The sequence below is a fragment of the Plectropomus leopardus genome, chromosome 6, assembly GCF_008729295.1.
Source record: "Plectropomus leopardus isolate mb chromosome 6, YSFRI_Pleo_2.0, whole genome shotgun sequence".
NCBI classification, from domain to species: domain Eukaryota; kingdom Metazoa; phylum Chordata; class Actinopteri; order Perciformes; family Serranidae; genus Plectropomus; species Plectropomus leopardus.
This window is the reverse complement of record NC_056468.1, coordinates 7,034,064-7,054,338: the sequence shown is the minus strand read 5'-3', so window position 1 is coordinate 7,054,338 and position 20,275 is coordinate 7,034,064. Positions and strand designations below refer to the sequence as shown.

At 38.0% G+C, this 20,275-nt stretch overlaps 2 protein-coding genes across 6 annotated transcripts in view; both read left to right on the top strand.

Moving 5' to 3' along the window:
- Positions 1-13,026, top strand: part of add2 (adducin 2 (beta)) — a 30,058-nt gene extending 17,032 nt beyond the window's left edge. For 3 of the 5 annotated variants that reach the window (XM_042488468.1, XM_042488466.1, XM_042488467.1), the window contains exons 8-15: positions 558-656; positions 1,434-1,610; positions 4,834-5,082; positions 6,807-6,923; positions 7,033-7,119; positions 7,230-7,356; positions 10,500-10,583; positions 12,703-13,026. In XM_042488468.1, the coding sequence (XP_042344402.1) occupies positions 558-656; positions 1,434-1,610; positions 4,834-5,082; positions 6,807-6,923; positions 7,033-7,119; positions 7,230-7,356; positions 10,500-10,583; positions 12,703-12,959 (1,197 nt within the window). In that variant the 3' untranslated portion in view covers positions 12,960-13,026. Of the gene's footprint in view, positions 1-557; positions 657-1,433; positions 1,611-4,833; positions 5,083-6,806; positions 6,924-7,032; positions 7,120-7,229; positions 7,357-10,499; positions 10,584-12,511; positions 12,546-12,702 lie in introns of all 5 variants that reach the window. The other 2 variants (XM_042488470.1, XM_042488469.1) reach the window with 2 other exon arrangements.
- Positions 13,027-15,265: 2,239 nt separating this feature from the next.
- snrnp27 (small nuclear ribonucleoprotein 27 (U4/U6.U5)) lies at positions 15,266-19,593 on the top strand. Its single transcript, XM_042488725.1, has 6 exons — positions 15,266-15,435; positions 16,818-16,950; positions 17,910-18,007; positions 18,129-18,208; positions 18,620-18,684; positions 19,284-19,593. Exons 1-6 carry the CDS (start codon positions 15,399-15,401, stop codon positions 19,336-19,338), a joined length of 468 nt encoding a protein of 155 aa, XP_042344659.1. The 5' UTR covers positions 15,266-15,398; the 3' UTR covers positions 19,339-19,593.
- The last annotated feature ends 682 nt before the right edge of the window (positions 19,594-20,275 follow it).

The window sequence follows — 20,275 nt, the reverse complement described above, 5'->3', positions numbered from 1 at the left end:
GTTTTAAAGAAAACATTTGAATCTAATATTCAAAGAACGTTTTAAGGATGTTTATAATTTCAAATAATGTTCCTTTAAGGTTAACTGCTGACTAAGATGTAGCGTTATAACTGCAACGTTCTGAGGATGTTTTGGTGATGTTGAGAGGTGACAGATCATAGAATGTTGTTTTATAAAACGTTCCCACAATGTTACATGAGAGCATGTTATTGAGGACTGAGATTACAAACCATTTTTTAATTCAAATGTAATATAATGTGATACGTTAACAAAAAAAAACCCCCAAAAAAACATTTTAAACATTTTTTTCATGTTTATAGGGAATGTTACCCTAACTCTTAGAAGAACGTTCTGGGAACTAAAAGAAAACTTGCTACTGAAAACGTTATTAAAACCTTGCATTGTACCGTTCTCAGAACGTTATTGGAACCAAAAATTGCTAGCTGGGTGCCTTCTCATTGTACAGTGATGTTTCTCAATAACCTGCAGATGTTGCAAAATAGAAAAGGTGAAGGTGGTTTTCATTCTTGTGTAAATGTTGATTTCATGATGTGTAGGTTCTGGTGCTGAGGAATCATGGCATCGTGGCTCTGGGGGAGTCTGTGGAGGAGGCCTTCTACACCATCTATCACATCCAGGCTGCCTGCCAGATCCAGGTAGCTCACACTCACACTACAGTGACTAACAGTTGACGTACCGGAGACAAAGTGTTGCCGCTGCATATGTGGGTGTATGTGTGAGTGGGAGAGTGAGCTGGAATGTGTACATTGTGTACATGCACCAATTTTGCACTGGGGCACTTGCCCTTCTTTTGGTACCCTTTCACTGAAATCGAGCCAGCTGCACTGCAGTATAATACACTAGAGGAGTGTCGCGTGCCAGAGAGACACTGCAGTAATCCTACAGGACGCACAGTGGCCTGTAGGGAAGAAGATACGCGGCTGTGACGTCGGTGGTCCTTCAAAAAAACCTTTGACCTCTGAGCAATAGTGTTTTGATTTCTTTGAAAAACAAACATGGAGAAAAAGAATAAAAAAAATAAAATAAAAATAAAAAATAAAGGTTAGGGTAAAATGTCTTTAAAAAAAGAAAGCTGGGGACTAAGTATATTTATAATTATCATAATTACATATTTAAAATTATGTTATGGAATTTTTATAATTTTTCAAGCACATTTTCCAGGTCTTTTTTTAAACTTTGTTTTAAAAAAATCAGGTGATTATTCTTGTCATAAATAATTTTGGGGACATTTTTTTGTTGTAGTTTCTCATTGCCTTTACATGTTTTTGAAAGAAATCAAGCCAATTTGCTCAGGTTTCAAGGGGTTAAATGTGTGTGAAGTAGAACTTTAACAGAAAAGAGAAAAGAAACTGGTATTTTTTTCCCTGAATAAAAAGAACCTTGCTTTAAATCCTTGTTTGGTTTTTTGCCAGGTGTCAGCTCTGTGCAGTGCCGGTGGCGAACACAACCTGATTCTGCTGGACCGGACCATCCATAAACCCAACATAGCCGGCACCGTGGGCTGGGCTGGCTCTACTTTTGGACCCCTTCACAAGAGCCGCATCGGGGAACACGAGTTCGAGGCCCTCATGAGAACCCTGGATAACCTGGTGGGTAGCACTTCTGCTAAACAGAAACATGATGATTGAGGATTAAGAAGTCTTTTTGATGGTGTTAAAGTGCCAGCAGATTTTGGCTGGATTTCTTCAGTGACTCAGAAATGTATGCAGGAGCTAGGCCATGTAGTGCCTTATAAATGATTCAAATCTAAATCTAATCTAATGATCAATCCTAAACAGCCAATGCAGTGAGGCTGAAATAGGAGTGATGTGAGATCTACGGTCAGTTCAAGTTAAGAGCCCTGCATTTTGGACAAGCTGAAGGTGCAAGAGGGCAATTTGACTAAAGCATGTGTAAAGGGCATTGCAGATGTTGAGATGGGAAAAAATCAAGAAGTGAGTGATACGTTTTAAATTTAAAACACAAATTTTTTTTTGCAGTGTTTCTTAGTTGAAAAGAAAATGCCATTTATTTATTTATGGAGCTTTACAGACCCACACTAGGAAAAACATGTCAGTCTGTGCTGCACTGATTTGAAACATTCTCTCTTTAATGTGTCCCTTGCTCCAGTTTTGCGGCAGTGCGAAACTAATTTGCAAGATTACCCCTTTTAAGATTTGCTTAAATTTAAAGGGTGGCACAATAAAAGGTTTTACTCACCTTGATGTGTGTGGGAGGATTGCTGATTTGCAGCAGGTCTGTCAGCTGCAGCTCTCCATCTAACCAGATCACCGTGGCTGCTGCTTCTGTTACCACTCCTCCCATGCAATGTTTAAAATCCCAATCCACTCACAAAAAGCGCTGCTATAGACCAACTTTTATTGAACATGACCTGTTTGATACGAATGCCATGTTCATGTGGTGGTTAACCCTCTGAAACCTGGAGGGATATCACTTTATTTAAAAAATAAAAAAAAGCTAGGGAAAACATGTCTAGGGAAAATGGCTGGGGGAAAAAAAAGATAGGGGGAAAAATATATAATTATCATAATATAAAATCATGTTACAGAGTTAGATAATTTTTAAACACTTTTCAACATGTTTTGTTTGCTTTTTTATTTTCTTTTTCTTTATTTTTTTATAAATTTATTATTTGAGAAATTTTCAGGTATTTTCAGGTATCATTGCCTTCTTCCCATGTTTTTTAAGAAATAAAGCCAATCTGTTCAAAGGTTTAATGTGTTTACTTTTGTAAATACCTTCATGCCAACCTCCAGGTCAGAACTATAACAGGGAAACTTGTATTTTTCAGAAAGCAAAGATATATTCTCAGCAAAATGCTTGATTATATGAAAGTGCCTGAAAAGACAAATATTAATATGTCACAAAACGTTTTTCAACCCAAAATGAAGAATAGATATGGTGCTATATGATCAATGCGCAATATTTTTAACCCTCACGTGACCACTTTTACAATCTTATGACCGCCTTGAGTTGTCTGATGATGTGAATGAGTGCGGGAATCATTCTCATCTACCATCAATCTTATACCATGTGAATGCAGCATAAGTGTTGTGACACAAACTGCCTCATTTCCTGCAGCTGATTCATAATAAAAGGATAAAAGCCTTCCTGTGGTTTGCCGATGGAAAGCTTTTAATGTAAAGCAGCATGCAATGTTCAGTCTGCATCAGCAGTAACTGCTGAATACAGACCAACCACAGAAACTTGTGCACTGCACAGGGACTACTAAAGCAATAAAAGCAAAACATAATGCTGACATCAGTTAAAGATTTGGCTTGATTGATAAAATCGATACCTTTCTCATACCTGTCTATAAGCTACAACCAGCATCCAGTTAGTTTAGCATAAAGAGTGGAAACACAGCTGGGACTCCCATAAAAACTTGGTATTTCAGCCGGGGGTAGTGCTTAATGTCCTGCGTAATTTTGTCCTCGTAATTTTTTTTTATATTAAAGCTACCAAAACCGTCAAGTATAAAGTACTTTTAAAAATTTTTTTTTTTAAGATATTTTTTGGGGCTTTTTTATGGCCTTTATCAGATAGGAAAGCTGGAGAGATGACAAGACACAGGGATGAGAAAGTGGGGATGACATGCAGCAAAGGGCTGCCAGTCAGTTTCGAATGCGGTGCAGCTGCAGCAAGGACATGTAACCTCTGTATATGGGGCGGGCGCTCTACCAACTGAGCTACCCAGTGCCCCAAGTAGAAAGTACTTTAGTGACCTGTGCAAATTGGCTTGAGTACTTGCAAAAACATGGATAAAAGGCAATGAGTAACTGAACAAAAAATGACGCCTAAAAAAATAGGATGGAAATACCTGAAATTTGCAGAAAAAAAGATGCACAAAAAAGAAAAAAAAAGAAAAACAACAAAAACGGAAAATATCCTGAAAATTGATTAAATGGAATAAAATTGTTTTCTGTCATCAATTTTAAATATATAATTACAATAATTATAAAAAGTTTTCTTGATATTTTCCCTCGGCATTTGATGATTTTCTAATGATTCTCTCTCTCTCTTTTTTTAAAGATAATTTTCAGGACTTTTTTTCGTCTTTCACAATGTCATGTTTTTAGCAATCCCTGTGACATATCATGACAAGTTACCGGTTGCTTTCTTTCTGAGGGCTGAGATGAAGCTGTGTCAACTGCTACGTCCTACAAAGCCATGTCCATCGGTGTGAAATGCCAATTTTTTAGGGAGTCAAAGGAAACCATCAACAACTTTTTTTTTCATCATATTTTTTTTTTTTTGGGTTATAGTTTTCTTGAGAAACTTCTGTCTGAAGTAGCAAAATCCACTTACATTCACATACCACTTTTGCTTATTCAAACAACAGAATGGTAAAAATAACAAGTTGGAGTTTTACGGAGGTCTCTGCTGTTTGTCCAATTCCCTCAAAGTGACTCCAACAGTCCAGAGAGTCAAAGCTCCCGGCCGAGATGTAGTGCTGGACATTGTTTTGTTGTTTTGTGGGGTTTAACTAACCATATATATACATATACATATATATATATATATATATATATAGTGTTAATAAGTGAGCGTTAGAGGTGGCTGGTAGGCAGATTTTATTGCCTGCAATAAAGTTATTTAAAAAATATTGAACTATTCTTGTAGGTGCAATGTCACACTGTAGGTTGAGGGAAGACACCATAAAGACTCTCATTGTCAGTGCTGTTATTCCCGGCTTGATTGAAGCTTGACATGACGCAGTGCATCTAAAAATTACTATAGCAGACTGTTGGGAAAATGACTGTTTTTCAGTCCATTGTGAGCTGACACTTCTTTCTTCTTTTTGTTTTTCAGGGCTACCGTACAGGCTACGCCTACCGTTTCCCTGTGCTGCTGGAGCGATCGAGGACGCGGAGGGAGGTGGAGGTGCCTGCAACCGCCACGGCTTTCCACCAGTTCGATGATGACGGGGTCCACCCGGCTCTGAGGCAGCACCCTTTCGCCCAGCGCCAGCAGCAGGAGAGGACTCGATGGCTCAACACTCCCAACACCTACCAAAAAGTCAGCCAGGAGCAAGCCAGCCCAGGACACCAGCGCACCACTGTGAGAAATCATTTGATTTATTGAGCAAATTGCACTAAAAAAGTTGCAGCCTTGACATGTGAAATAATCATGATGGTCCCAGCTGTAGTCCAAACACATACGTTATCTGCACTAATTGTTCACTGAAACATACACAATGTTGTGCAGATTATTGTGGCCATTGTGTAATGTTTCAAAGAGGAAGGGAAAGTAGATTGTCTGTCGTGATATGTAATTATAATATATATATATATATATATATATATATATAAGCTTAAGAGCAGAGAGATTAGAACAGAGAGTGAGCTTAACCCTTTGAAACCTGAACTGACATGCTGCACACAGGCACCTCTCACAATTATTTACCGTTTTGAAATGTGAGCAAATCGGTTTAATTTCTTTCAAACACGTGAAAAACACAATCATCAACTTGGCATGAAATGTCCCACAAATTGCTGAAAAAAATTGTGGAAGGTGGCAAGAAAATAGCTTGAAAATCTGCTTTAAAAGGAGAGAGAGGGTTGTTTTTAAAAAAAAATTTAGGGAAATATTAAGAACATTTATTTATAATTTAAAAAACTGTATATTTAAATTTTTTTCCAGGTAATATTTTTGTTCTTTTACTTTTCTTTTTGTCCTTATTTCAGGTAATTTTCTTGTCAGTTTGCTGTCATTTCTTGTTATTTTTTGGGGTAATTTCTTGTTAAGTTACTCATTACCTTTTTTCCATGTTTTTTGTTGAGTCATCAAGACAATCAGCTCAGGTTTCACAGGGTTAAAGTGAGCTGTGAGGAGGGGATCGAAAAAGGCCTGAAGCTGGTGGGTTTAAAATAAACACTTATGCCAGGAGGAGACAGACACAGAAACAGTGATTAACTCACCATCTCTCTGATGATTTAAAAAGAAACTGATTATATGTGATGTGCGACTATCCCTGAATCCAAAATCGACAGCTTTCCCTCTGATTCACATGGAGGCTGATGCACACAGGGGAGCATTTGTTTTTAATTTTGAGAGGATGAAGCAGGCTGCAGTGATGACTCCTTTCGAGACCAAAACAATAAGAGAGTGGCTGTGTTACATCAGTGGGCGGAGCTTTGCTCTCCTCCTCTGTTTCCTCTCCTCCTCAGTCCCTCCCACCCTCCTCTCTCTCCTCTTGTCTGCATTGCAGGGGAGAACCCACTGCCCCGTGATGACTGCTGCACTGCAGAGTCTGCCCTCTGCTGGATTTACATCCATATGATCAAAACTTCTCAATGAAAACATACTTTTTAATCGAAAAATACTTTTTGTTTAAAGATTGGTTAGATTTTTTTTTTTAACATGGGGGGGGTTACAAAAATCATCTAAAAAAATGTTTTAGAAATTAGGTAGGATTATTACAAAATTATCTAAAACTCATTGTAATTCGTTGTAATAATTGTAATAATTTTTTATATTTAAAATTATTTTACAGGATTTTTTTTTTTTTTTTACAAAATATATGAAATAAATACATTTTTCAACATGTTTTAGGTCATTTTGTATTTGTTCTCCCCCTTTCTGCTTATTTCAGGTTATTTTCTTGTAACTTTTTTATTTTATTTTTTGCAAATTTCTGGGCCATGTCTTGTTAAGTTGTTTTCTCATGTTTTAAAAGAAATCAAACCAATTTGCTCAGGTTTTAAAGGGTTAATGGACATATTGAAAAAAATCAGCTAATTTTTCTTGAGATATTGTCTCAATGTTGGTTGTCTATCCCTTAGTGGTTGAAGACAGAAGAGGTGACACAAGCTGGCAGCACAGCCATCAAGATAGAAAACCCAAACCAGTTTGTGCCTCTTTTCACCAACCCTCAGGAGGTGATTGAGACTCGAAACAAGGTAACTTTTTGCTTTTGGTCTTTTTTTTTCTCCCACAATCACCATCTAACCCGAAACCCTAACCCTGACCCTGTCACATGAATCAAAAATGTTTAACTTCTTTCTTCAGATCCGACAGCAGAATCGTCAGGACACGAAGACAGCAGGACCGCAGTCTCAAGTCCTCGCCAGCGTTATAACAGTTGACAGTCCTCCGGTAAACTGCAGGCTCACTGCTCGCCAAACATCTGCCTTCTTTTCCTCTCCAAGTCCTCCTCTTTAACTGCAGTATTAAAAGCTGTAATTTTGTCTCTGCTTGTGTATTAGTCTCCAGTCAGCCCGCCTAAAGTCCCTGCAGAGCCAGAACCTCCCAACCCCTTCAACCAGCTGACAGATCAGGAGCTGGAGGAGTACCGCAAGGAGGTGCAGAGGAAACAGGATGGAGGCACCAATGGTATGATTCACTCAGCTCAACCCAGCTGACTGTAAATAATGCTGTTTAGATGCTTAACCATGCAGGTACGGTACTATAGTTCTACAGATGAGAGATTTATAATTTGATCTATCCTTCAAACCATATTATTATGTACCTTTACAAAGTAATTTCCATATATGGCTAAAAGTACAAATGTTACATCCATTTTTTTTAAACAGTATCTTTATCTGAGTTTTTACTATGGATTTTAATGGCCACATTGAAGGGGGAAAAAGTTGAGACTTAGAGAATTAAGTCATAATATTATGAGAAAAAAAGTTACAATTTTATGAAAATCAACTTGTACCACAAATCAGCTGGATAAATGCCCAATATAGTTTTGTTATCTGGCTAGCCTTTCCAAGATCCTCCTTCCAAAACTTTCGACCACGTTACATTTCCACTAAGCAGCAGAAGAGTGCGCCTTCAGCATTATTACATTGGAAGCATATGTCTCCATATGCGACAGTTGAACATTTCATTCCAAAACCATGGGCATTAATCTGCGACTGTAAGCCTCCACTCCTCTGGGAAGGCCTTCCACCAGAGTTTGCAGGGATTTGCTCTAGTTCAGCCACAAGAGCTTAGTCAGGGTTGGCAACTGAGGTTGGGTGATAAGAACATAGACGTATAAAGAGAACTGGATACAGAGTCAGAGTCAGAGCCCCCCCCCCCCCTTTCCCATTCAGTCCTTTTGAATGTGTTCAGTGGCGCATGAAGTCAAGAACGTTCCACTTCTATGTGTAAAATTACCCAGATCTTCTGCTCTGCTTCCAGATCACTGGGCACACAGAGTAAAACATGTACAGCAGCAGCCACATTCCCTTTGAAATGTTTACAGCACGCCCCGACAAACTCCCACCACTACTGACACAAGACAAATCCACCAATGCTGCAGTCTGCCTATTTGCACCCAGCATTTTTAAGCACTTTTCCCAAATCTTGTTTGCCTATTTTCAAGTCATTCTTTTGTACTGTTTTGCTAACTTTGGGGTAATTACTTTCTCTGTTGCTCATTGCCTTCTTCCCATTTTATGAAGTCAATTTACTCAGGTTTCAAAGGGTTAAACACAGACAATATACCTGACAAAAGAGGTAAATAACAAAATCCATTGTGTGAATGTGTTAACGTGCTACACAATAAGTTTGAGCCAGCAGGTAAACTTATAGATTTCGTTAAAACGTGGAAATTTCTATGACCGCAGTGTTGCCTCTTTCTCCCATGGAGAACAGCAATACAGCAGCAGTAAGGCAGCAAGGCATCTAAGGGGCGGACTCACGTCAGTGATCACAGGGGTACAGAAACTGAGGGTGCGTTCCGAATCGCATTCTTTTTCTTTTTACTTTTAGTAGGTACTATGGCTGCCCTTGCAAAGTATGAATGTTGCATGCAGTATGCACATAATCAGGACATACTACGTCTTCATAATACTGCACCTTGAACTTTGACCCTCTTTCTCATATAACTGTTACCATGGAGATAAAACAAATCGCCATTCACCAAACTCAACAGAGACGGAGGTTAAGCCGGAGAGCTCTGCTATTGTTACTTAACAACATTTAACTTTTAAGTTAGAATTGCATACATCATGGAGCCTACATATGCATTTCTCTATCACTGTTATTTTTATTTATTTTTGTTGGTGGTTATCTGTATGATTTATTATATTCACCATGTGACTGGTCATCAGTCACTTGAATTCACGGTCATTCATCATTGCGGCTTCTGTCAGCTGTCACCCAGCTGGCTTGCACACTGCAAAAAGTGGCCAAATGTAGTAGGACATCCTGGTATTTTTGGCATACTGCATTTAACATTTTCATATTGGGACATACTACTCTTTTTCTGCCATACTAAATAGTATGGTAGTATGGCTATTGGAACGCAGGGTGAGTCTAACGTATTGACTATGGAGGCCAAACATCTCAGATTCTAACTATTTACACAGATTTTATGTCTGAGAGTGAGTGCTTGAAGGTCAGGCATTGAGGCAAAGACAATCTTGAAAAGACAGAGTGGAGTGAAGCTGTTTAAATATTGGCTTGATTGGAGATGAAGAGCAGCTGAGAGCACCAGGTGGAGCTGATGAGGCTGATGAGGAGGAGTGGCTGGGTGGAGAGGGAGGTGGGGGTGAAGTAAGTGGACAAAATCCTTCAGCAGCAGGAAAGACGCTGAGCAGACTGTGACACCACCTTCTAATTCATAAGACATGAAGGCGTGACTCACCGTGTACGAAATGTAACCCTTACCCTAACCATGACCTTAAAGGCCTCTCTTATAGTCTTATATTTCATAGCTTCCTAAATGCTAACTTCAGGGCCTCCTCTTCTGGACTAAAAGGAGCAGAGGGGATTGATTGAGGACCAATGTATATGTGTGGTTGGCGAGTTGCATAGTTTTAATTCATTTTATCAACGGATTTGAGACAAAGGACAAATAAAAAGCTTTTCCCTTTTTTTGTAACTGATTGGAGGTTAACAAAAAAACCCAGAAAGCTTAATATACATGTTTATGGTGAATTTGAGTAATTTAACTATTCGTATTATTTATTTGTTATTTTAGACTCATTGGATTAGATTATATTTTGTTGTCTTTTACTTCCAGTAATTGTCTGGCGCCATAGGTGCGTCTAAATACTTTTGGCGATATTAGGCGATAACAAAGGCATTTTGATATGCTACTCTATTAATTTTCCTGATAGTGTTCTGCACATTTTCTTCTAACATTCTTAAAGGTGCTGTGTGTAACATATTAACTGCCAATATATATTTTAAGGTTACAATTTGAAATGTCCTATAGGTTCTCTCCTCTTCCATCCCTTATAGAAATAAAGCATGAAGCTTGTGATGTCTCTGCCCTCCTCTGTTTTGCTCTGTAAAACATGCAGCAGATTTCCCGTTAAATGACATTGCATGATAAAAAAAAAAAAGTCTAAAAATGTACACAGACTCATTTTTGAAGTTAAACAGCTACACACAGCATCTTTGGCAAACTTGGTTTCACTTGTGACTGTCGTGTAAACTGTCTTCTCGTCTCTTTGCCTCACAACTCTAACCTCCTGCACAGCTGGGCGCTCACTGTCCCTCACTGTGTGTGTCTTTGTGTGTGTTTGTGTAAGTAGGGGAGGAGGTGGCAAATGAACAGGAGTCTCCCCCCGCTACCTCCCCCACAAAGGGCCCTCCGCCCAGCCCCCCTCCTCTCTCAGGTAAGGCTTGGCAGAGCGCTGACTGTCTGCCCTGCTCGCTTTGCACGCTGCGTGTCCGACCAGCAGCCTGCTCCAAGCCTTACAGGGACTCATGTGTTCAGTGCTGCTTCTGCCTTCTTGTGCTTCAAATGCTCACCAACAACTGTGTTACACCTCTTCATGTACCGTCTACACCATCTGTTAGCACACATTCTGGATTAATTAGGCCATTTAATGCCAAATTGTTGTGTATTTAGACAGAAAACTTTTGTAGGATGTTGGAGGTATGATTACTATTTCTTTTATCAAAAAATTATAATCTCAATATAGAATAATGGAGATTAGAGATAGCTACTCTTCTCTTGATTATGGGTACATTAAAAAGCGCTGATTCACACAGTCAGGAGGATATATGGTAACAAAAATCAAACATTTATATACACGCCTCAGTCCATACAAAACCAATCAATTTATTTTTGATGCTCATAGCATAATTTAAAAAAAAAAAAAAAAACGCTTCATGGTATGCCCTCACGGACTAGTTTATTGTATTTGACATTTTTGTAAAATTTTTTGCATAATTAGTGTATGAATTCTTAAGTGATGGCCAAAAATGTGTTTTGTGAGGTGACAGCGACCTTGACCTTTAAACACCAAATTATAATCAGTACATTTTTTGAGTCCAAGTAAACATTTTTGCCAAATTTGAAGAAATTCCCCAAAGACATTCTTGAGATATATGAATAATAATCAGAATAATCAGAATAATGAGACGGATCCAAGGTCATGGTGCCTTGACCTTTGACCACCAAAATCTTGTCAGTTCATCATTTAATCTAAGTGGACATTTGTGCCAAATTTGAAGAAATTCCCTGGAGGAATTCTTGAGATATCGTGCTCACAAGAATGGGACAGACGGACAAAGGCATGGAGACATAGATATCATCTCAGCAACAACATCTCACGCCACAGACAGTGTCCCGCTTTCTCTTGATAGACTACAGACCTCACTGTAAAAAGTTTTCTACTGAAGAAAGAGTCCTTTTGAAAGCTGTTAACAATGTTGGGGAATCAAAAGTCAAAGTACATGTACACTATTCATCTTTTGCATGACTATTCTCAAGGTTACTCAGTTCTCAGCTGGAATCAGAAAAATGCACAACTTCTAGGAAAACATGTGTCATACTGTATGGCAAAAAACATCTTTAGAATATATAACTAACAACAACAAAGACTACTTGACCAAAAGTCAAAGACTGAAAAAGCTTAGAACTGAAAGTTAAACTTCCACCCAACTACCGAAAAATGACTCAACTACATGAAGTTAACTACTCCTCAGTACTACAGTACATGTTAGAAACCTAAAGGAGTAACATTGGGCTTCTGGCTTTATTGGCATGTGTAATGTGTGATGTTTCTCATGAAAGACATTTTGACTTGACGTAGCAGGAAAGCACAGGTTGAACTCATAGCATTAATAATGGCTCTGTTCCATTTAGCTTTGCCGGTAAACCAGCATTACCCTGGAAACCTCTAAAAGTAAAAGAATGCAGACATTATGGAGCAATATGGAGAAAGCCAAATGACACCTTTTTTTTTTTTTTACCAAATTATACCAAAAATAATGACTATGTGTGTTAATGCAAATAACAGAAGAGCAAGAACAGTCTGGTAAGTTCAGACAAGTAAATCACTTAACTGCAATTCAGCCTTAAAAAATAGGAAAAGACAACACTTATGATATTACAATATCTAAAATATAACACGATATTGATATCATTTTAATGTTTTCCAGCTCTGCGTCAAAATGTCTGGTACACGTCTGTTTTCTTACCTGTTATCATTTGATCTACATTTCAGCCCATCTGTCTCTGTACCCACTGTATCTGTTGTACTCTCTCCTCTCTGTCTGTGTGTCCTTTTCTGTGTCACTCCACACTGATTCATAGGGCACTCCTCTGGTGCTTTGGTCTTGTCTCACTAGTAAGTACAGAGAATGACAACCCACTTCTCATTAAGCAAGCATGTTCATCAGCAGTGACACGTCCAGCATGTAGCTTTGCAGCTCCACCCAGCTCAAGGCTCTCTGTCTGCCTGCTGAATATCAATTTGTTTCGATTTCTTTTTTAACTTTGAGCAGAGGAGGCAAAGACCGAATCTCCAGCCATACAGAACGGAGGCGAGGAGGAGAAGCAGACGACAGAGGAGCTGGAGAAAGGGATGAAAGCGCTCTCAACCAACGACACCTCCTCCCCCCCTGCTGCTCCACCTGCTAAACCACAAGGGGGCACCCCTGAGTGCTCGCCTTCCAAGTCCCCGTCCAAGAAGAAGAAGAAGTTCAAGCCGCCGTCGTTCCTGAAAAAGAGCAAGAAGCAGAAGGAGAAAGCGGAGACCTGAGGTTTCAGTGAAATACTGCTGTGAAACATTTCTTAGCGCACCATAAAAATAAACGTTTGTTTTAACTTTAAAAAAAAAGTTAGTGACCTTGTTGCCTTCAATTTTTTTAAGTTGACTGAATTTGAAAAGTTGAGTTTTAATGATTCAACTTGTCTTTTCAAATTCAGTCAACTAAAAAAAAAAAATTAAGGCCGCCTGCACAGTTCACTTTGTTTTTTAAGTTAAAACAAATCATTCTTTTTACAGTGTGTTTGACAGGAGTAGCTGATGAGTTAACCACATCCGATCTATTCAAACACAGTTCATTAAGGTGTCGTTTACAAACGCGGTGTGCTAAATTGACGTACAAATACTTAACTGTAACACTGGTACTCACTGATTTGATCTAAGTGGTGATTCATATTTAGCGGATTCAAAAACACTGATAATAATTTTCACATACTATTTGACCCAGGTCGGACACAACGTTTTGATGCTTCTTGTCACACACTCACACACACACACACACACACACACACACACACACACACACACACACACACACACACACACACACACAGTCCCTGTATTACTCATGTCTTATTTTCACCTGCTGTGCTATCAAACCATTACTTAACTTCACTGTATTGGCGTTCACGTTCTTTTCTAAAACTGGGTGTGATCTTGTGCACTTGCCGCTCAGAATTTGTTTCATACCATTTTTTTTAAACCCACAACTTTGCAAGACACAGTGGAAGATTTACGTCCTCTTGAATTATGCACCCCACCTCCATGTATAGGCACTTGGCATATGTATATAAACATTCTAGTATGTTGCATTTGTTCATCATCATAGGCATCTTCTAGTCACCATTTGGTTCTAATGATCAGATCGATGTTGCAGGTATATCATGTGAGCACAGGTGCAGTCCATGTAGAAATATGATAGCTACTGATTGTGCTCTTCTGAATGCAGGTTTTATGTGAAACTAACAGCCTATTGACGTTATTACAGCAGGGAAGAACAAGGAAAAAGAAACCGGAGGGGGGGGAATATGATGGCTCACGAGCCGCTATATAAATGCCTCTATAACCCAAAACAGGATAAAGCATAAAGAATTTGTTGCTTACCGATGCAGTTTGAAACCTAGAAGATACTGAAGGTACTAAACATTCCACTTTTCTCATTTTCTTTTAAATGTATGTGTGCAAAATACCTCCTAACAGTTGTATTTATTTTCCGTTTTATCCAGTAGCTGTTAATCAAAATGCTGATGTGTGATGTTTGCTCATGGTTTTAATTTATTTTATATTAGAATGTATAAGTGAGTGTTGCAAGGTTACCATGTATCAGTCATTAAAGATCAACTTTGATTTAAAACCAACTGGACATGTAGTTTATGTCTATGCTTCTGTGCTTTATTTACCTTTTGAATACCTTATTAAGAGGAAATGCTACCAGTGTTGGAACCAGGTCATGTTTTTGCAGTCCCAAATCTTTGACTTTGAGTTTCGTGTCCTAAAAAGTCATAATGCAATCTACACTAAATGCAATGCCATTTTAGCAATAGAGGAATAATATATTAAATTTACAAAAATCATGCATGCCTTTAAAAATGTTTTTCTTTGTCAAAACAAATTTGGTTTTTTTTATCTTTGGGTTTGGGGAAAGTTACCATGTTTTTTCTTTTTTTTAAACATATATATTATGAAAACTTTCCCCAAACCTAAAGATAATTACATTTGTATTGATTTTGAATGGGTTGGTACATGACATGTTAACATATCAGATGAGCCATTCCACCGGTAACAATAAAAAAAAAAAAACATGGCTAAAGGAAAAAGTAGATCCATACAAAAGAGGTTACAACCAAAGTCAAAATCCCTTATGAAAAATTAAGGATTAATATATTAATATAATATTAATAATATATAAATTATAGATTAATATAATATATCGTAATAAAAAATATAATAATATAAAGAATAGGCAGAAAGCAATAGTCATACTTAAAGGGTTTTAAAAGAGTGTAATATAATTCCAAAAACGATTTCAAGTGGGCCTACCTGAGGATTGCTCTAGCAGCTGTAGTGGCAATCTTCTCCTAGTTATTAAGTTTTCTCTGGTCAAAAAGCTCAGGCACAAGTCAAAAGTCATCAGTGTTAAAGTCCCAAATAAAATTACTATTACTGTTATCATCACTCAAGTTAATAACTGTTAATAACAGCTGCAGCTGTGACACACAGACTGCAGCTCTCCTCCGAGCCGGCAGAGGACGCGCGTCTGTAGAAACGTCACCGGAAGTTGTCAACCCTAACGTCAACAGAAGAGTCTGCTTCCAGGCAGCAGCCATTATCATCAGCGCAAACACACAACCCACCATTTGTTACTATTTCTCACCTTACATCGTTTCCTATTCAGTGATACATTGATCTACGAGGTCAACATTTGTGAGGGAAATGGGCAGGAGCAGGAGTCGAACTCCTCCGAGGCGAGGTAAGAAACTGAGGTGATGCTAGCTAAGTTAGCTAACGTCAACACAGCGTCTCGGTTACGTTAGCTGGCTGTTTGAACTCAGTTTTCCTTTTTACACTGGGGAGAAATATGCAGAATTATGAGAACATTTGAATAAACTTAATTTATTTCTTTAACAATGACTTAAACCGTAAAATGCCACCCACGCTGGCATTGATGTCACCTACCTATTTTAATTGCACATTGTTGCTAACATTTATTTAGGTAACATTATTCAGCGCTTCAGCATGATCACAGGGTCACTGTGACTGGCTGTATGTATCTTATACATCTATAGTCAGTGCAGATATGACACATTGTTGAAGCTGTCAGTGATATTTGGCTGATTTTGTAGTTCGTTTTTATTTTTTGGGGGGTTTACAAACTCAAAATGTAAGATTAAAATTAGCATAAAATTAGCAGCAGAGTTAAGGCATGGAGACTTGTTTGGCCCCTGCAGTCGTACCTTGGCTGTAACATTTGGCCAGTTGTGATAATTTACCACTAATATAAATTATACATATAATTCTATATAATTTTGCCTACAACTTTGCCTATATTAATGTCTACTTCTTTAAGCGTGTTCTTCATCAGGTCGTGTAAATACTATTAAAGTTGTAGGCATCAAGCCCATTTATTACAAGCTTTTAACTTCAGCAAACAGTGTGCCCTGGACTTTTTTGGTTTCGATTTATTGACCAAAGAAATACTAAGTTTAACTCTGTCCTTTTTTGACCAGAGTGATATCTTTCAAATGAGCTGACACGATATTGAGTATCAACACATCTTTCACATAACAGCGTCTGACAGTGATCTGCAGGAACAGCAACCTCCATGTCACAACTTTGTCAACTAGAGTTGCAAATTGCAAGCACTTTCCTTAAGCGAGTAATTGGTAAAAGTAACGATAGATTAATCGATTGTTATTTGAAAAAAAGCTCATTTCAAACAATATCAAAATATGTTTGATCTTTAGTCAAAGCTCAAAGCAAAATTGCATATATTTTGACAGCATTTCATAGCCTTAATCAATTAAATTTCACTTGTTTGATTAAATTCCTAATGGGCGGTTTATCGATCATTATCCGTATTGTCAACCAGACACATTTTACGCAATACTAGTTAATCTGCACCTCATAGAGGGATTGTTTTCCTAATCAAATTAAAGTGTATTTGAAGACATGTACTTGAGATCAGAGCCTTTTCTTTCATGTAGAACCTAAACTGCGTACTAAAGTTGGGGGTAATTTTCTTGTAACTTTTTTGTAATTTTTGCTAACTTTGGGGTCATTACTTGTTAAGTTGTTCATGGCCAGTTTTCTCAGGTTTCAAGGCTAATCTCATTTTCCCCATTTTTCCTGCAGAGAGAAGGCGTTCCCGCTCAGCTTCACGGGAGCGTGAACGAAGGAGAAGAGAAAGGGATCGCTCTCGTTCTCGAGATCGGGACAGAGAGAGGCGGAGAAGTCGCTCACGATCTCCTCACAGGAGACGTTCGAGGTGAGGAAACACTTTCTGCAGCTTTGGAAAACCGGCTGGTATCTCTCTTTGGCATTTGGATTTTGGCCACTGCAAAAATTAAGGATAATGGACGCCTGCGGATCCTTAGAAAGTCTTAAAAGGCATTGAATCAGTAAATCTAAAAATAAGGCCTTAATTGGTCATAAAATGCCTTAAATTGATTTTTCAAATCTTAAATGTGCAAAGACATAAAAGGTACAATTTTATGAATCTTTTTATTGACATTGCATCGTTAAATCTCAAAATGATAGGTACAAAAAAAATAGAAATAAAAAATCACAGAACATTGCTGGCATTGCTATCACCCAAAAGCCATGTTTTATAATAAAGTAAGAAAAAAATCTAATCTAACTTTATAAATAAAGTATGTCTTTTTTTCTTCTTTTTAAAAATTCATTAATTTATTTTAAATTACATGACATAAAGAATATTTTAAGCCAGTCGGGGTGGGGAGGGGAGGTTCTAATTTCGTTGTTGTTATTATTTGTTTTTGTACCCACAAAACTAAATACAAATTTGATTAACAAAAAAAAGTTAATATTTTGGCAAAAAAAAATTCCCTAACCCTTACTAATTGGTGTCAGGTCTTCTTTTGTCCCCCAAATTTTGGTTATAGTGAAATCAGTCTTAAATATAATTTTGAGTGGCACTGAAAAAGTCTTAAAAAGTCTTAAATTCCACTTGGAATCCAGTAGATGTATATTTTAACCAAATGTCAGTGTAGTGGACTGTCTGAAAAGCATATTTGTTCAGATTTGTTGCAGAGCATTTAGAGCATTCTGCTCTTTGGGATCAAGCACATTTACCTGCAAACTTGACAGACTTAAATAAACCATAAACAGTATTATTTACCTCAAGCTGAAGAAGTGTCTGACTTCAGTAGTCGAGGTTAACCCATCCTGAAGCCATTTTACAGCCATTTGTTTTTTCCCCTGCAGGTCTCCTCCCAGACGTCACCGCTCCTCCTCTCCCTCCGATCGACGTGATGATGACCGCAAAGACGCCAAGGAAAAGTCGAAGCCCATTCAGATCTCAGGTACTGGATCAATGTGTCCCTTGTAATGTTTGCTTTATTTTACGTCATAATCAAGTGCACCGTTAAAGTTTTAACCAAATTTCAAAACCGTATCTCCTTTTTTTGTTTTTTTTTTCTACAGCGGAAGACATGCAGGGCAAAACAGAAGAGGAGATTGAGATGATGAAAATGATGGGATTTGGATCCTTTGATTCCAGCAAGGTAAGAGCACAAAGGGTGTCATATGGTTTGCAGCCACCAGGAGGTGCAGTTTAATTCAAATTAACTTCATTGCATGTCAGAGCAGAAGTGAAGATAGGCATACTGTTTGTTTGCATTCATCTTTTTTGGGTCTACTCGATACACGATACACATGTGCTCAGAATTTCCTCAAACGCATGGCGACTCCTGCAGTGTCAAAGGAGCCACGATTCACAGATTAGGTAGCTCCTGATTATGCTGTGTTGCTATTCAAAACTCTAAATGAGTTTTAAAATGAGTTTTGAAAATAAAAGGAGCCATAGAAGGCGAAAAGAGACAACTGATGTAAAATTTGTAATATGCCACTGTTTTCCTTGAACTGCAACATGTGATGTTTTGTATGTGAGAGGCAGTAACGTTGTTTCCAAACAGGGGAAGAAAACTGACGGATCAGTCAATGCATACGCCGTTAATGTGACCATGAAGAGAAAATACAGGTATGTCGAGAAAAACAACAACAAAAGTTTTAATAACGCTAAACCAAACCCATCCTGCAAAGCTTTTACATGAAATGTAACTAAACCCAGGCAACGCTCTATTTGTTTTTTTTCTTCTTGTTTTTCTTTTCTTTTAAAGTATCTTTATGTTCATTATTGTTGTTGTTTTCTTACTTTTATCCAACATCCAGTCTAATATTGTTTGTTTTTTGGTTATATGTCTTCACTAAATGTTGAATAATGGGTTAAAAATAATTGAAATAAGAGCAAACTACAAAAAAGTTTTTCTTTGCACGGAGCTGTTTGTTGATTTTGCAGCATGGCAACAGTGCTGCACATAACTGCAAACATATAGTGATTGTTTCAGCGTTTTTGTTTGATACCCAGACATCAGTCATTTTTCTAAGTTTCAGTGTCAACTTTTCAGCCCCTTCACAGTGAGCGCTCTCAGCATCAACCACCGTTATTGTAGCCAATCACCTCCGCAGGTGTTTCTATGCAGAGATCCTGGCTCTCCCATTGGTGCTCGATGATGTAATCTGCAAGTGTTGCGAGGGTAACAGTGATGTAATGTTTTTTTATATATTTATTTTTTTTAGGCAGTACATGAACAGAAAAGGTGGATTCAACAGACCACTGGACTTCATCGCCTGAAAGCACCAACAACTCATTGCGATATCCAAGAAGCTTACCTCTGTTCTCTCCTCATAGCTGTGGATGATACTGTGCTATTTCCTATTTTAAACCTGTTTTGTGTTAGGCAACAACGCTGTATATACTTTTTTTTTGTTTTGAAGTGTCTTCCATCAGTACTCAGCTGTGGTTTAGAATTGATTTGTGTCAACTGTTGTTGAATTTTGTTGTTGAGGTGTATGGAGTTTTATTTGAAATAAAAGCATTTTAAAAATGTGTGGCTGCAGTCCAGATGTTGAAAAAAAAAATAGGTTAGTTTTGCCTCTTGCATGTGATATGCAGAGGAACATTTTCTGATATGTTATTGTCATATCATGTAACTGACATTTGTGACTTGATGAAAGAGATTATAGCATTAGATAATCTAATGCACACTCAGATTATGGACTCGGATATGCATTCTTGTGTAGCTTGCTTGTATGTTTTTTTTCTTATTAATATCATCGAGTATAATCTAATTTTGTGTCCTACAAGCATATGCTATAGTATGGGCTAGTTTCTCGTTATTTCATTTAATTAAATCCTGGATGTCGGGCTTTTCCCAGCAGATAAACTCATTCCATGATGTTAGTGTAATTCCTGCAACTTTCCTGCTTTAAAATGAGCGTCCGTCTCTTTTTCAAGCAGACTTCTACTCTCAGATTCTACTCGATTCTACTGCCATCATGTTTCGGAAAGAAAGTGGGCGTGCGCATGCGTGATTTTCTGCTTTGTGATAGGCGAAGCAAGAGGCCAATAATAAGAGAACATGTGAATCTGGCCAATCATTGAACACGAAACAAGACCAACAACATGACGGGAACCAATCATCGCCATACACCGCGAAACAGCATGGCAGAGAGGTGTGTCTTCTGTCAACCGCGGGCGTTGTCACTTTAGCTCGTGGGCATAGCAGCCA